This window comes from Gekko japonicus, unplaced genomic scaffold (genome assembly GCF_001447785.1).
Source record: "Gekko japonicus isolate JY-2015 unplaced genomic scaffold, Gekko_japonicus_V1.1 scaffold483, whole genome shotgun sequence".
NCBI lineage: Eukaryota > Metazoa > Chordata > Lepidosauria > Squamata > Gekkonidae > Gekko > Gekko japonicus.
The window spans coordinates 692771-708947 of NW_015170904.1; the positions used below are offsets into that span (position 1 = coordinate 692771).

Sequence of the window (16177 nt, forward strand, 5' to 3'; positions counted from 1 at the left end):
CGAAACGACCCCTGTTTTATATAACGTTAATTGATGGGGCATTATTAGTATTGTCATGTTTCAGTTTATGTACGTGTATATATCTGTGGAAGAGATTGTGTGTACATTAGTATGCGTTTGGTCACTTCTGATGCTGTGCGTTGTTTACTGACTTTGATTTGAGTTGCTGCTAGAAGATGGCTAACTTAGTAGTTAAATTTATTTAATGATCCAATCTTCTTTCAGGCATGATCCCAACTGAACTACAGCAACTCTGGAAAGAGGTGACAGGTTCTCACCCAGCAGAGGAGGCTGCAAGCAACAACCACAGCAGTTTGGATCTATCAACGACGTGTATCTCTTCCTCAGCATCTTCTAAGACTCCCTTAATAATAAACCCACATGCCTCAACCAATGGACAGCTATCAGTCCACACTCCTAAAAGAGAAAAGTAAGTGCCGTTCCCATTTATTTCTGTCCAAAGAAATGCACCCCAACCCCACCCCACCTCCGTTTATTTTGCTGATATCCTAGTTTTTCATGTGTTAAACAGTAGGAATGGCCAAAGAGGGGGGAATGGGAACAATAGTGCTTGTTATAGGAATGCTTCTGTGCTGGCTTAATTCTTGGAGCTTTGAATATGGTCTTGAGACATAAACTTTGCTACTGATATCTCCAAGGTAATATGGAACATTGACTGCTTGTCACCCCTTTTTAAAAATTGCTAACATCTATTATGCTTTTGACCTGGTCTTCCATGTTTCGGTCCACATAAGCAGTTCTGATTTGTGTGTAGAGATATGGCTTAATCTGTGGTCTTGGATTAACAGTACCTTTCATAGTCTGAAGTAAATCTGTGATTATGATGTGAATGCCTGTGATTATGATGTGGACTGCTGTAGCATCTGTGATTTGCCATTAAATTTGACCATGTGAGCCTGTATCCAATTATGGCTGCTAGTGTTGATAGGTTGGAACTTGCCAATAATTTCTCCTTCTTCAAAGGAGGGAGATTTTTGCTTTCCCCTTTCCCTCATCTTGTTCTGTGGGGGGTCCGCTGTCCCCACAGGAGCTGCATTTGGGGGGCTACATCTGGAGGGAAGAGATGGAGAAGTCTCATTCTGTGGACAGAAGGATTTTAGTGGGACTCTAGCCAGTGTATAAGCCAGACCCTTGACTTTGATTGTGTCATTCCATAAATTTTATGTAATTCTCACTCCCATCATTCTGCAGGCTCTCTGGTTCTCCATTTCTACCCAGCAAGCCGTGTCTTCTAAGATATACTTTGTGCTTGGATGGGTGAAATATTTTCCTTTTTATTTGTTTCTGTGTATGTCCCTCAAAAGTAGTGTGTTGAGCACAAAGTTGTTATCAAGGGTATATGCATAAAGGATAGTTTTTAACAACTGGATTGGTTAAAAAATATTTAAATGGTGCAGGGTATTGGAAATAGTATTTCTATTTTTGCTGTGCTTTCTCTGTTCCTCTAGAGAAAATAAACAATTAGAAGCTTAAGCTAAAGTTCCATTTGTTTGTTTTTTCATGTCATGTTCAGTAATTGTATGTTTCTGTATTGGCCAGTTCATGTTTTGATGTGCAAAATTAAATTAGCCGCAATGAGTCCTGCTTGCTGGGGAAAGGAGTGGGATAAAAATCAAATAAATAAATGATACGCAAAATTAACATGTAGTGGTTGAATGATACATCCTAACCTTCCTACATTTTGCATGTATATCCCTTAATGATGTAAGAGGTGTTCTACTGGGTCAGTGTAGTGGTCAATTTAGTCCAATATCCTGTTTCACACAATAGTCAGCCAGGTGCCTTGGAGGGCCATTAAGTGGGGGGTAGTGTCTGAGGCTTTCCTTGATGTTGCTTCCTAGCACTGGTATTCAGAAGTTTAATACCGTGGAACATGCAGGTTCCTTTCAATCATTATGGCTAGTAGCCATTGATAGACCTATCCCCTGGCTGTGCCACGCTTTCTAGTGGCCATCACTGTATCCATTAGTGGTTACATAATAGGTCAGTGTAGATTTAAACCACTTTTTGTGAATATCACTTGAAGTAAATTCACAGAGCCTTAAAAATGGTGCGTCACTGGCTGAGTCTTTAGTGTTCATCTTGTTACCTTTTCCCTCTCTGTGCAAACTCTGGGCTTAATATTGGGATTGATATAATGTCTCCCTGCTTCTTGTGACTGAATTGTGGATTTTTCTTGGCTATTGTGGCAGGCTGTGGGGAAGCAGTGTTTGTAAGGGCTTCTAGGTATTTCCTTGGTTTTCTTCTTTCTTAATGGCAGCACCTTGTGCTATATCATATACATATATATAATTCTTAAATTCCACCAAGTTCCATAACAACAATGATTACCATATGGCATTGTGTGTAGTATAGCCAGGAGATCCAAAGATTGTCTGGCAACTTTAAGTTCTAGCTCTTTTGGTTGCGAGCTAGTCTTTTTTTTATGCTGAAAGAGCTGTGACTGACCCAAGGTCACCCAGCTGGCTGCATGTGGAGGAGTGGGGAATCAAACCCTGTTCTCCAGATTAGAGTCTACTGCTCTTAACCACTATACCACACTGCCTGTCCCAAGATGCAGAAATGTCTTGTCACACAACCTAGGTTAAGGTGGGAGTCTGTTTTCAGAAAGTGTGGCTATAAGAAGCTTTGTTGGTTTGTACAGAGCTCATTCCCTGGCCCTTTTGAATGAATGCAGTAATCTTTCAGAGCAGACACATTTATGCTTCTGTGCTGAGAAGGATCTCTTTGAAACCATGTAGGCTAAAAAATAGGAAGGGAATTAAATTCGCTTATTACTTTCACATGCTAATAATGGTGGTGGGGGTCTCCCCCCCTTTCCTGGCCATAGTGTTTTCTAGTCAAGCGATTTGAAAGAATGTTGGTAAGACAAGTGCATAAGCACATCTTGTGTCTTTCTTATAGTAAGAAAACAAAGCTGTCATGTATAATTGTAAAACACATAAGAATGTTCTTAAAAATTGAGACATTATCATATATAGTGTCTGTTACTTACGCTGGGAGGACTTGGTCCTGGTTTTTGTTGGTGTACATTTGTGCATGTCTGTCAAATGAAATATGTTTGTTGTAGCACCAGAAGACAGGGTTTCTGTGGAGCTGAGATGTACTAAAAACTACCATGGCTTCTTCCAAGACACAGCAGAGACTGAATTTATGATTTTGTCTCTCTGTGCGTTGCTCTTGTAGGCCTTCCTTTTGCAGGCATCTCTATCCTACATTGGGCTCTTTTGCTTGTAATGCATCTAGTATATATTAAATCCATTTTACATGAGAGCAGGTTTGGTGTAGCGGTTAGCATGTTGGACTAGGATTTGGGAGACCTGAGCTGAAATACGTACGCTGCTTTGAAAGCTCACTGGGTGACGCTGGGGCAGTTACACACTCTTAGCCTAATATACCTCACAGGGTTGTTGTAAGGGTAAAATGGGGGAGAACCACATATGCGTCATTAAATTCCTTGGTGGAAGGGAGGGATACAACATGTACTCAATAGACCAGGAATACCCAACGTGGTGCCTACCAACACCTTTCCTGTCGCCTGCCAAGTGGTTTTAGGAAGTGGGTGTGTCAGCCAGGGCCTTTGCCCAGCAAGGCTTCTGACTGACTATTGGAGATTTGATTGGGTGTGATTTTTTTATGTTACTTTGGCGGCAGCTGCCACCACAGCGCAAGGAGCTACACTGTGTTACAGAAGTTAAGCTGTGGCAATCATTTTGTGGCTGGCTCCTCCTCCTCCTGGGGCAGCCATTTTGTGGCTGTGGCCACCATGCCGTGTCAGAATTCCAAATGTGCCCGCAGGCTCAAAAAAGTTGGGGACCCCAGCGATAGATGGTGTTTGTTTTAACACTTCACAGTGTTGCCACCAGGCCTTTCGTTCTGGGCAAGCAGAATTCTCTGTATTCATCAAAGGTGCGTTATTTGATGGGATAGGACAGTGGTCCCTAGCATGGCACCCATGGGCACCATGACTGCCATTTACATGTTTCTTGGTGCCTGCCAAGTGTTTTTAGAAAGTAGGCTGGTCCAAGTGGGGCTTTTTGTGTTTTTTTTAAATTTAATTTATTTTATTTATTAAATTTAAACCCTGCCCTACCCCAAAAAAATGGGCTCAGGGCGGCTTACAACATAAGAACAATACGAATAAAAGCAGTAAAACAATAAATAACAATAGCAGGTAAAAAATCAGATCCCATGCCTTATGGAGGAGGAGGAGGAGGAGGAGGAGATTGGATTTATACCCCGCCCTTCACTTGGAGTCTCAGAGTGGCTTACAAACTCCATTCCCTTCCCCTCCCCACAACAGACACCCTGTGAGGTGGGTGGGGCTGAGAGAACTCTGACACAAACTGCTCTTTTTCAAGGACAGCTGTGCGAGAGCTTGCGACTGACCCAAGGTCACATCAGCAGGTGCAAGTGGAGGAGTGGGGACTCAAACCTGGTTCTCCCAGATTAGAGTCTGCACACTTAACCACTACACCAAACTGGCTCCAAATCGCTCCAAAAGACTCCAGTGCCTAGATGATATCTAAAGGTCATGGGCAGAGCTGTGGACAGTTTTCGATGTTTATGATAAAATGCTGAGAGTGACTTTATGTAAAGTATTTTACCTGCGGAAGTAGCAGTGGGATATCCTAAAAATGCACTGGGACTTCCTTCTGACTTAATACAATAGGTCAGCATGGCTTAAATGCTTGATGCACCCTAACTGGGACTTCTACTGAAGTCATCAGATCTTTCCAATTTGAATATGTTTTTTCTAATTCAGGTGGAAGTTGATAATATCACTTTGGCAAATTTTGGTCATTTTTCAAAAGTAATTTATGCTCCTATCAAAATCTTGCCAGAATCACTCTCTTACTGTACACATCACATATGCAGTCAGCTCTCACCAGCCCTTCAGCACCAACTGTTGTTGTTAAAAGAAGCAGTGCTGAAAAGGTCTGGGATCATGAGGGAAGGGGTCATCAAAAAGCAGAGAGGAAGCCATGAAAAGCTCCTCCCCCCTTTTCCTTTTGTATAAGTGTGTTAGATGCCTACAAAATGAAGACTCATACTGCCAGAGGAGGGTTTCTTAGCTAGCTCAGTATGCATCTCTATTTTGTGTGTATGAAAGATAATAGGTTTAAGCAATATATTGATCTGGCTAAACAAAGCTTCTATCTTAAATGCTGAAGAGCTTCTATAAGTGTTATGCATAACCTCACTCTGGTACATTTTGTGGTTGGTTCCATCCACCTCCCTGTGACAGCCATTTAGTGGTTGCACTCATCAACCTCTGTCAGAGTCAAAAAGGATGGGAACCCCTGGGATAGGAACTTATATATTTTTATACCATCCTTTCTACCAGAAGCTCAAGGTAACATCTTTGAGATCTCCCATACACATTCAAGCCATGCCCACATCCTCATAGCAACCCCCCCACACACAAAAAATAGATGTGGCTGAGAGATTATGACTATCACTGTATCACCCAGTGATCTCCTTTACAGAGTGGTGCATGTGTGCTAGAAGAACTTTCTAGTTACTGTGTTTCAACAGATTGCTGTATTTTGAGTTGTAAAGTGGTTTCTTACTGATCAGACTGGTTAACCTACTGTGGTATTTGTCTTCCTCCAGAACACGTACAGAAAGACCTTACTGAGATATTTAGATTGTTTTGCTTGTCTCAGTGAGGTACTTTTATTAGCTCATAATGATGAGGTTAGCTTACCTAGATGATTATTACAGATGACTCTGCTACTGCCCAGTGGCACCCAGAACATGTTGGCACAGCGTGAAGAGGAGAGTAGCTCAGTTTCTTTTCCATTCTCCCTAGCTCTTCTGCTTGCTGCCATTCTGCTGAAGGGGTTTGATAGTTTTCCCTATGACAACTATTTCACCAGGAAGGAGAGTAGTGTGATTTTTTTGAATGTGCTCTTAGAAAAATGCACCAATAAGGCACTGTGAGTTGAGCAGTGGGAGAGGTCGGGAAGAAGCCAGATTGCCTATTCCCTTCTTCCTATTGTTCATCATCCTCATTTGCCCTCATTAGTTTGTTCATCATCCTAGTTTACCTTCTGTTATGGAAGTCCAAAATGGCCAAATGGCCATATTTTGAAGGGATTGGTTTAGGATCACTAGCTCAGATACAAGCCTAGCATGGTATAGAAGAGGAAGGGATTTCTTATGATTCCCCCCATATCTTATCCCATGCTGTTCTTCAGGGGTTCCCTGTGAAGTGACTTTTTGGGGTTTCCAACAGGAAAGTGGAAGAGGGAAAGTCACATTATAATTCCTGGTTTGTCGGATCCAAGCCACTATTTTTATGGGTGGAAGGAAAAGGTGATTTGTGTGATATTCTGCTTTAAGAATGGGAAGTTGGCCTCTTGATTATCTCAAAAGATCTATGCAGGTTTCCATGGTTGTAGTGGAATTTGTGACTGTGCAAAACTGCCTTGTAAGCATTGATGGCTTCTTGGATTTGCTTTTAATGGACACTTCCTCGGCTTGATGGCCTCTGACCTGCATCTCACATTGTGAAAAGTGTATTTTATTTTCAGGGATTCAAAAGACCCATAGATGTTCCAGTTTTAGAACCTTGTAGAATTGCATTTATTCATTTGAAAGCAGGAACTTCTTATGTGACTTGTAAAGCAAGGTTAAAATACTGTCTCTTGAATTATTCCTTTTTAAATCTATATATAGTAAATGTTGGTCCTTTGCAGGTTTTGATGCACTTTAGTGTGGCAGACATGAAAAAGCATTTGCTTAGGAAGAAGACTGTGGCACAATTCTCTATTGTATTGGGCTGAAACAGAAAATGCAGCTTAGCCTCTTGTGAAACTAATAAATATACACTGTCTTTTATTATACTGTCATTATAGTATAGCTAGAATGATGCTTAAAATTCCTCTTCAGATCCATCAAAATACAAAAAGGTGGGTGTCTCAGAGTGAAGAGGGCATTTGCTGCGGGTTCCTTCTCTTTGGTGTATTTGAAGTTGGCACCATCCATTTGCAGCTGAGTGCGATTGAATTACCTCTTTGTCCATGAGAAGAGCAGGAGAGTAATGCATAGAAGAATGCTGACGGAGGCACTTAAGGTTTCTGTTTGCTGTCTTGTCAGGCAATGTGGTGCCTGCTTAGATGTCATATGACACATAAAACTCCAGTTGTTTAGATGATTCTCACTAGCTTTCTTTTTGGGAAAGGAAAGTATTTGCCTAAGTTCCTGTGTGTTCGGAGCAACACATGAGCAGGACAAAGAAAAAATGGTTTAGGGCATAAGGCACTGTATATTTGAAGCAGGGGAGACATTTCCCCAGGGCAGCCAGCTGTTTGAATTTTGGGTTCCTTTTCAGAATGAAAGACAAAAATATCCTAAAATTCAATTTCTCAGAATATGATTCGCAATGTAGATGTTTGGAGTAATATTTCAAATTCAGAAGTAGGAGGTGGGGAAATTTTTAGGAGCTGCTATAAAAAAAGTCTAGAAACAGCTACTTTGCAGAATTGAGTTTGAATGGCAACAGAACTTGGGAAACAGTAGCAATGCCCCTAGGGGCAGTGGCAAACCCCTAACAGGATTCTTTTGCCCCAGTATTCAAACTGTATTCAGGCTTCCTTCTCTTTCTCTTATGTTGTATGCTTCACTCATTGCTTCATCTCAAGTGTCACCACAGTGTCAAATTGAGAGTTTATAACTCTTCAGCACACCATTCTTAGTTACAGTCCTTCCCAGATTACAGATGGCAAACTGAAGTAGAAAGAGCAGCAACTTGTCAGTGTCAAGCTGCAAATCCGTGGCCGGAAAAGAAAATCCACCTCCACCATTTTCATCCTGCATATCTTGGGCTTTGGGTTCAGGGAGAGATTCTGTAGACTTCTGGTTTGGATCTGTTTAGGCCCAGTAGCCCTGAAATGTAGATTAGTGTTATAGGCATTTTATCCATGAACATCTGTGGATGCAGTCGAGTTGCTCAGTGCCGTGTTCCTAGAGAGGAATGCAGCCTTCCTGTCATCCACCCCAAATACTATATTAAATTGGGGGTATGATGTGCTTACCGTACTTCTTTCCATCCACCCATATGCTGCAAAAGCTGTAACCTACCCTGTAAAGAGAGGCAAGCCTTTGTCTCCTATAGTCTGTAGCCAGTTGAACTTTGGGATGGAAAGGAATTTCTTCCTGACTCTCACGTTTTACAAAACAGAAGGCAGTGAGAATCCTTTCTTGAGCCCATGATTACATGGTCTTCTCTGTTTCCCAGATCTTCCTTTCTGCCTGAGAGACGAATGCCCTTCTGGATGATCATGCTGCTGCTGCTGAAGAATGACCAGTTCTAAAGCAGTGTCTATAGCTAACAGCAGTGCAATCAGCAATACCACAATGTAAGGGCTGAAATTAAGGTACTGAGTGTGGGAAGGAGAGGGCAGGTAGAAGAAAGATGATGGAGATCATTGTCAGGGTGCAGCAGACAGACCAAAGCTACCATCTAAAGATAACTCCTTGAGTGCAGTATTCACCCAGTGCTTCAGGACTGTTCATCTTCAGTCTCCTGTGCAGTCCCACATGGGGATTGCGCATGGGCAGGCCTGCCATCGAATAGGTCTTTGCAGCTAAAAGCATCCAGGAGGCACTGCACGCTGCAGCCAGAAGCTTGTTCCCACCGAGGGACCACATGCTCCTGTGTAGCAGCATCCTCTACCCTCAGTTCCTCGTTTGCCACTGAAGAAGAAGGTCATGTTTCGGAGTCTCCGGCTACAGTCAAGAGGATTTCGTCCTAATTTGTTGACGTTACATCAGCTTCTGAGTCCCTTCCATGACTCATAAGGCCCTTATTATTTATTTATTTATTTATTTATTTATTTATTTATATTTGTATCCCGCCCAATCCCATGAACGGGCTCAGGGCAGGTAGCACCATTTGTAATAAATACAATCAAAGTTTAAAATTTAAATACAGAGGGATATTTAAAACACAAAGCAATATAAAACATTAAAATTAGTAGTTACTAAAACAAGAATTCAGCTGGCTATAAGGATTCTGGCCCATTGATATGGATGGAATAATGGCCAGCTATCAGTGGGTAGATGACAGCAACCTCAGGGGGAGGCCATGTATGGGCGCCTGCTACCTCGGCCAAAAGTCTGGCGGAACAGCTCTGTCTGCAGGCCCTGCGGAAGTGAAGAAGATCCCACAGGACCCTGATATCAGTAGGGAGCTTGTTTTCAAGAAGTGCTTCCAATATGGAGCGAAGATGACCCAAACTGATGAACATGACCTTTGTCTGTTCTGTTTGGATGAAGGGCATAGTGTCTCCACATGTAAGGGCTGCCAATGCTACACCTCTAAAACTAGGGGGGATAGAATATCAAAACTTAAGGCAGCATTGTGGAAGAAATCCACATCTTCAGAATCGAAGCATTCAGCTCCTCCTCCTGGATTCATGTCTCAGTGGATTTGATCTCAGTCATGCTCCCCTCAGACTCATCACACCTCTTCTGAGCCTCCAGATAAGAAGACTAAAGGCAAGACAAAGGAAAAGCATAAATCAGCTCTCCAGCAGAACAGTCCCATCTGCAGTCCTGAGCCAACGCCAACCTTGCAGAAGAAGCCCATGACTCAATCTCCAGGTCCAAGATCTCCACCTGTTTCTATCTCTGATGGGGACAGGGATACTAGGTTACCACATGGCCAGGTTCCATCTGAGTCTAATCCAGTGCAAATGGCCATGGTTTGTGATCTCAGCCCCAACTGCCTATGCGGTGGCCTTCACATCCCTACATGAGGTCTCCGGGATATAGGGAGGAATGGGGTGACAACTTCACAAGCCCCAAGGATGTGAGTTTGTATCAGTAACCTCATTGGGTGATGTCGTATTCACTTTCAGCAACCATTGTATGCAGGCCACATACGATTCCTGCAGTGAGAGGAGAAGAAACAGCGATTGACTCCAACAGATCTGATATAACATCACATACAAGCCCATCTCTGGCATCTCCCACGGAGGATCTCTGAATATTTGGAGAACTGGTGATTGGTATGGCCCAGTCTCTCTCTCAAGAAGTTATTACCTCATACAACCCAAAGATAAAGGTGATGCACATTGGAGCCAAAAATCCTAAATATAAATACACGTTGATGGGGTTTGAACTGGCAGAGACTGATCAAGAGAGAGATCTTGGAGTGGTAGTAGATAACTCACTGAAAATGTCGAGACAGTGTGTGACTGTAATAAAGAAGGCCAGTGCTATGCTGGGGATTATTAGGAAGGGTATTGAAAACAGATCAGCCAATATCATGGTGCGACCTCATTTGGAATACTGTGTGCAATTCTGGTCACCACACCTTAAAAAGGATATTATAGCTTTGGAAAAAGTGCAGAAAAGGGCAAGTCGAATGATAAAGGGGTTGGAATACTTTCCCTATGAGGAAAGGTTAAGGCGCTTAGGGCTCTTTAGCTTGGAGAAACGACGACTGAGGGGTGACATGATTGAGGTTTATAAGATTATGCATGGGATAGAGCTGGTAGAGAAAGAGGTACTTTTCTCCCTTTCTCACAATACAAGAACTCGTGTGCACTCCATGAAATTGCTGAGCGGTCGGGTTAGAGCAGATAAGAGGAAGTACTTCTTCACCCAAAGAGTGATTAACACTTGGAATTCACTGCCACTGGAAGTGGTGGCAGCTACAAGCATGGACAGCTTCAAAAGGGAATTAGATAAGCATATGGAGCAGAGGTCCATCAGTGGCTATTAGCCACAAGGTATAGATAGGGACTCTGGGGCAAGTGATGCTCTGTCATCTTGGTGCTTGGGGGGGTCAACAGTGGGAGGGCTTCAAATGTCCTGGCCCCACTGGTAGACCTCCTGATGGCACTGGTATTTCTGGCCACTGTGTGATACAGAGTGTTGGACTGGATGGGCCTTTGGCCTGATCCAACATTGGCATCTCTTATGTTCTTATGTTCTTATGACTCCACGCAGAGCCACCCAGGATTATTGCTTTCCCGGTGTTGGAGGTCCTTGAGGACCTCATGCAGGAACTGTGGCAAAAAACCTGCATCTCTTCAGCCTACCTCCAGAAGGGTAGAGCCTTTTTATAACATCAAGAAGGAGCCATTTAACTATTTGACAACCCATCCTTTGTCATCCTCCTTGGTTACAGAGGAGATGCAGCCAAAGGGCTATCAGGCCTACCAGTCCACTCCCACAAATAGAGAAGGGAGAAAATTGGATATCCTGAGTTGAAAATTACATTCTTCTACAGCATCAGGTTTCAAAATTGCTATGAACCATTATGGCTGGTTATCAGCTCTTCTTATGGGAGAGGAGTCTGCCGTTCCTGGACCTCCTGCCAGAAGACAAGTGTCCCCTCACTAAAATTCTGCATATGTAGGCTATTAGACTTTGGAAGCAGCAAATTTATGTGGGATGGCATTCTGCGGATTCAGCTACATGGGCCATGGTGAGCTCCGTCATACTTAGGTGCCACATATAGTTGAGATCAACAGCCTATGGAGACCATGCTTAAAGTTGAGGACTTACCTTTCGAAGGTTCCACTCTCTTCTTTTCCAAGATGGACGAGATGCTTTCCCTGATAAAGAAGAACAAGCAGGCAGTTAAGTCCCTAGGAGTCTCACAATTATCCATGTCCCAATTTAAGCAGAGGTGCTTTGTGAGACAGCCCTGGCATCCATATCAAAGGGACTACAGCTTTTTTGGCCCCTTGGGGTCTCAGTATCCAACCCCCAAGCTGTTTATCTCACAACAGGGTTACCATAGGCGTAAGGGTTCCAATCGACCTAGGTCGAATCAGCAACCGCCCTCTTCCAGAGAGGTGACCTCATCCCTGAAGTTTGCCTTCTGACTAGGAGTGTTGCCAGCCTCTGTTCAGTTCAGAGACAGGCTAGCTCAGTGTGCTACATTCTGGGAGGCTATCACGTCTGAGGAGTGGGTTTTGTCCCTAGTTATTTCTGGCTACTGATTAGCATTTATGTCTGTTCCGCCTTGCTCTTTACCTTTAAGGGGATCCAGCTAAGCAGCCTTGGGTGTTGCCCAGGCTTTGGCTACCTTTATTGACAAGGGCAGTGTAGAGGAGGTTATGGTGTCTTAGGCACTGAAGGGTTTCTTCTTTCATATGTTGTTGTAGATAAGAATGGTGGGGGAGTTAGACCCATTTTAGACCTTAAACATTGTTCTTCGTGTTTCTAAGTTCCATATGGTGTCCATTCCTTTGATTTTGCAATTACTAAAATTTAATTGCTCTTTCATTGTTATTGATTTGAAGGATGCCTATTTTCATATTTCAGTCCACTCTCAACATCGCAAGTTCTTATTTTTTCATGTGCGGAACGGGTTTTTCAGTAGACTGTCCTACCCTTTGCTCTAGCCACTGCACCCAAGGTATTCTCTAAATGCTTAGCTCCACTTATTACTTACCTCCATATGTGGGGTTGCCATATATTCCCTTACGTAGATGATTGGTAACTGGTGACAGATTCCAAGGACCGATTGTTGAGTCATTGCACTTTTGTCCTAGAGACCTGTCAAGGACTAGGACTTCTGGTAAGTGGGGATAAATCATGATTAGTTCCACCTCAGAGGGTACAACTTACTGGAGCTATGCTAGATTTTCTAGTGGGGAAGGGTTTTCTTCCTCCCTAAAAGGTACAGGCTATCTTTGTCTTGATAAGACAGTTCAGATCTCACCAGCTTCAATCAGTTCAGAAAATTATGTACCTTTCGAGATATATGGCTTCTACCATTGCGGTCCTGCCTATGGCTAGGGTACATATAGGACCCTGCAGCTCTAATTTCTATCTTGTTACGGATCTGAGGTTCATGCCTTATGGCACAGACTTTATATTCCCAGACCTGTCATACATCCTTTATTGTGGCGGTCTTCAGTGGGCAATTTATCCTGGGAGATTTCCTTCAGCGTTTCTGAACATGAGGTAGTCCTTGCTTTACTCTTGGGTTGAGGCACCCACTGTGAAGGATTGTCGGCTAGGAGTACTTGGTTAGAAGATGAGAAGCTGCTGCACATTAACATTTTAAAATTGTGAGCCGTTCGTTATGTCAGTTGTTTCTCAGATATCCTTTGGACAATACAGTTACAATGTTTTATGTAAACAAGCAAGGGGATACAGGGTACAGAGGTCTATGTCAGAAAGCTACCTTTACATGGGACATGGCAGTGAAGCTCAGTGCTTCCCTGGGAGTTTAAACATGGAAGCCAACAGATTGAGCAGGGCTGGCACACTGTCCCACAAGTGGTCCATAATGGCCATTTAGCTGGAACCACGTTTTACTTTGAGGGGGTTCCAGACATCAATCTTTTTGTGATGCGAGAAAACAAGAATGCTGTAAGGTTCTGTTCCAGAATAGGAATTGATTCCCTAGGGGATGTGTTTCAGCTGCATTGGCAGTGAGCCTTGTTTTACATGTTCTCTATGTTTCCCGCTCCTTATCAGGGTAATAGAGAAAGCCACGAGGGAGAGATGAAACATAATCCTGATCGCACCCTTTTGTCCTCATCAAATATGGTTTCCGGTCCTTCTGGAGATCTCCCAGGGCCAGTTCCTTACCTGTCTTTCAGCAGAAATTCCTATGAAAGTTTGTTTCTTAGCAGCTCTTACCTCAGCCAGGAGTGTGAGTGAGCTAGCAGCTCTTCAAATGGATCCCCCATTTTTGAAGTTCTTTCCTGAAAGGGTAATCGTTTGCCATAGTGTTAGATTTCTTCCTAAGGTAGTTTCTAGGTTCCATTTATCCCAAAATACTGCTTTGCCTGTATTTTTTCTTGCACTGAGCTCTGAGAATGAGTACTCGTTGCATTCTTTTGATGTTAGGAGGGCATTATTTTACCTCAAGAGAACCCTGTCCTGATGGACTGTCAGGGTCATTAGGGAGCACTATGATAGGGCCAGATTGCCATGCCCGTTGAACATTCATGCCCATTCCACTAGGGCAATGGCTTCTTCTGCAGCTTTCCTGGATGGCGTGTCTTTGATGGAGATTTGAAGAACTGTCACTTGGTCATTGGCAGACACGTTTATACGTCACTACGCTTTGGATCTGCAGGCGACACGTGAGGCTCAAGTGGGCAAGGCAGTTCTTCATTTGCTGTTCAAGTGAGGAGAGCCTCACCACCTGGTGAGTAGCTTGCTAGAATCCCCATGTGGGACTGCACAGGCATTTTGGTCCTGCATAAAAGTTAGCTAAACTACCCTGTGAGGACTGGGACTGCATGACCTCATCTGTCCCAGTCATTTCAAGGCAACAAGAGTTTGATTGATCAAATGTAATGGTGGTTTAGGTGTCCAAATGAACCAGCTGAGACTCAGAGCCAGTAGTATTGGTTGAATAGAAGAAAGCTACTGGAGAAGCTGAAAAAGATGACATCTATACTCAGTTGAAAGAACGTTGGCTGTCATTTGCTATATTACTCTGTTCTTTATATTCTTTGATTACAGAGTTGCTGCTGGATGCTGAACATAGCAAGTGGAGCCAACTGTAGAACTATTTTTTTCCCCAGTGTAAAGCTGAGTGACAAGTATATGAACTCTGATTTCAGCTCCAGCTACCCAGTTTCATTTGTCACATTGAAGCTAAATTACTGTGATGTTCAGTGTAATAGGACTATACCTCGAGATCTTAGGGAGGTAAAAATTTGCTTCGTAACTTAACTGCTGCTTATTAAACAGAGGACAATTACTTTGTATATGTTTGACAAGGTTTTTTGTAGCTTCAAATCATATTTCTTTTTACTAACACAAGTAGCAAAAAAAGAATTAGTGTCAAATAGAATTACTTCAAGGAAGAGTTGTGTGTGTGTGTGTGGTGTGGGTTTTGACTTTCAAATAATCATGTGTAGGGTGTAATAGCTCATTGCTTTGAATTTGGGCAGGGGGAATGGAGTGTTGAAGGTTTTTATATTGGCCTGGTTAAATGGTCTTGGTATACTGTCTAAATATTTTTATGGCATTATAGAGATCCAGATTACCCACATTTTGTGATCTTCCAGATGTCCCTCCATGGATTTCTTTATTCTGCATGAAATGGAATCTCTGAGAAACTGGGCTACTGGAAGTGGTCCTCAAAAATGTTGATGGTTTGGAATGTAGTGTTGATGGGAATATAGTGACATGTGAGCACTGAGCAGATTTGGATACCAATTTCTACGCAATTTGCACCCAGATCAATGGTTTGCCTTGACTGCATCTTTCTTTACAGACCCAAAAGTACAGGATATACACTCTGTTGACTATGTTTTATGTAGGGGTGTGCATTCCGCATAAACCGAGCTGGAAAAATACTGAAAAAATACCTTATTGGTATAACTAGGCTACTTATTGGTATAAGTGGGCTACTTTTCCAACTTGAAAATGGCTGACCCAAACAGTCTCACCGGAATTCTGCTCACAGTCCCTTTAAACGCCTTCAGAGTGAACGCTCAACTTGGGAAAAAGTCCTTTAAATGCCTTTTGAGTTCACTCACCATGGAGTTGTGTGGCTTGGAGAAGGCATTTAAAGTGACCATGATCCCTTTAAATGCCCTTTGACCCTCCATTGAAAACAATGGTGGATGGGGGCACATTCTTCTGGGGCCCGTAGAATTGGATCCCCTGGTCCAATCTTTATGACACTGGGGGGAGGGGTGTTGAGAAGAGGCACCAGCAGCTGTGCTTCAAATTTGGTGCCTGTACCTCAAAAAACAGAGATCCCCAGATTGATTCTCCATTATAGGTTATGGGGACCATTGGCTATAATAGTCCCCTTAGGGTATAATGAAGCTGAAAAACGTCAGCAAACCCGAATATTTCCCAAATCAGAATACTATACCAGTATTGGGATTTGGGAATATTGGGAAATATTGATATTTTCCAGGTACAATGTACCTGAACCTGAAAAATACCGAGATTTATTTATTTTTTTGTACAGCCCTAGTTATGCACTCTCCCTTCTCTCTCCTCTTCTGTCTGGCTACAAGTTAGTTTGCTGTCTGGTGCATTTTGACTGTTTTTGTGTCTAGTTATTGTTTTACTTCTCCTAGTGTGCTTATATGCGAAGTGCATTCAGTGTCCATATAAATTGAGATATTCTGGCACAGGCAGACTCTTTTTGATGGGGCATATGCCTTTAAGAGTGTAGTTTCATTCCAGTCAACTTTAAAGA

General features: G+C 42.9%; 1 protein-coding gene across 2 annotated transcripts in view; it reads left to right on the top strand.

Annotated features, from left to right (window-relative positions):
- Positions 1-16177, top strand: part of FOXP1 (forkhead box P1) — a 544619-nt gene that overhangs the window by 410865 nt on the left and 117577 nt on the right. For both annotated transcript variants that reach the window (XM_015418621.1, XM_015418622.1), the window contains exon 8: positions 226-430. In XM_015418621.1, coding sequence (XP_015274107.1) covers positions 226-430 — 205 coding nt within the window. The remainder of the gene's footprint in view (positions 1-225; positions 431-16177) is intronic.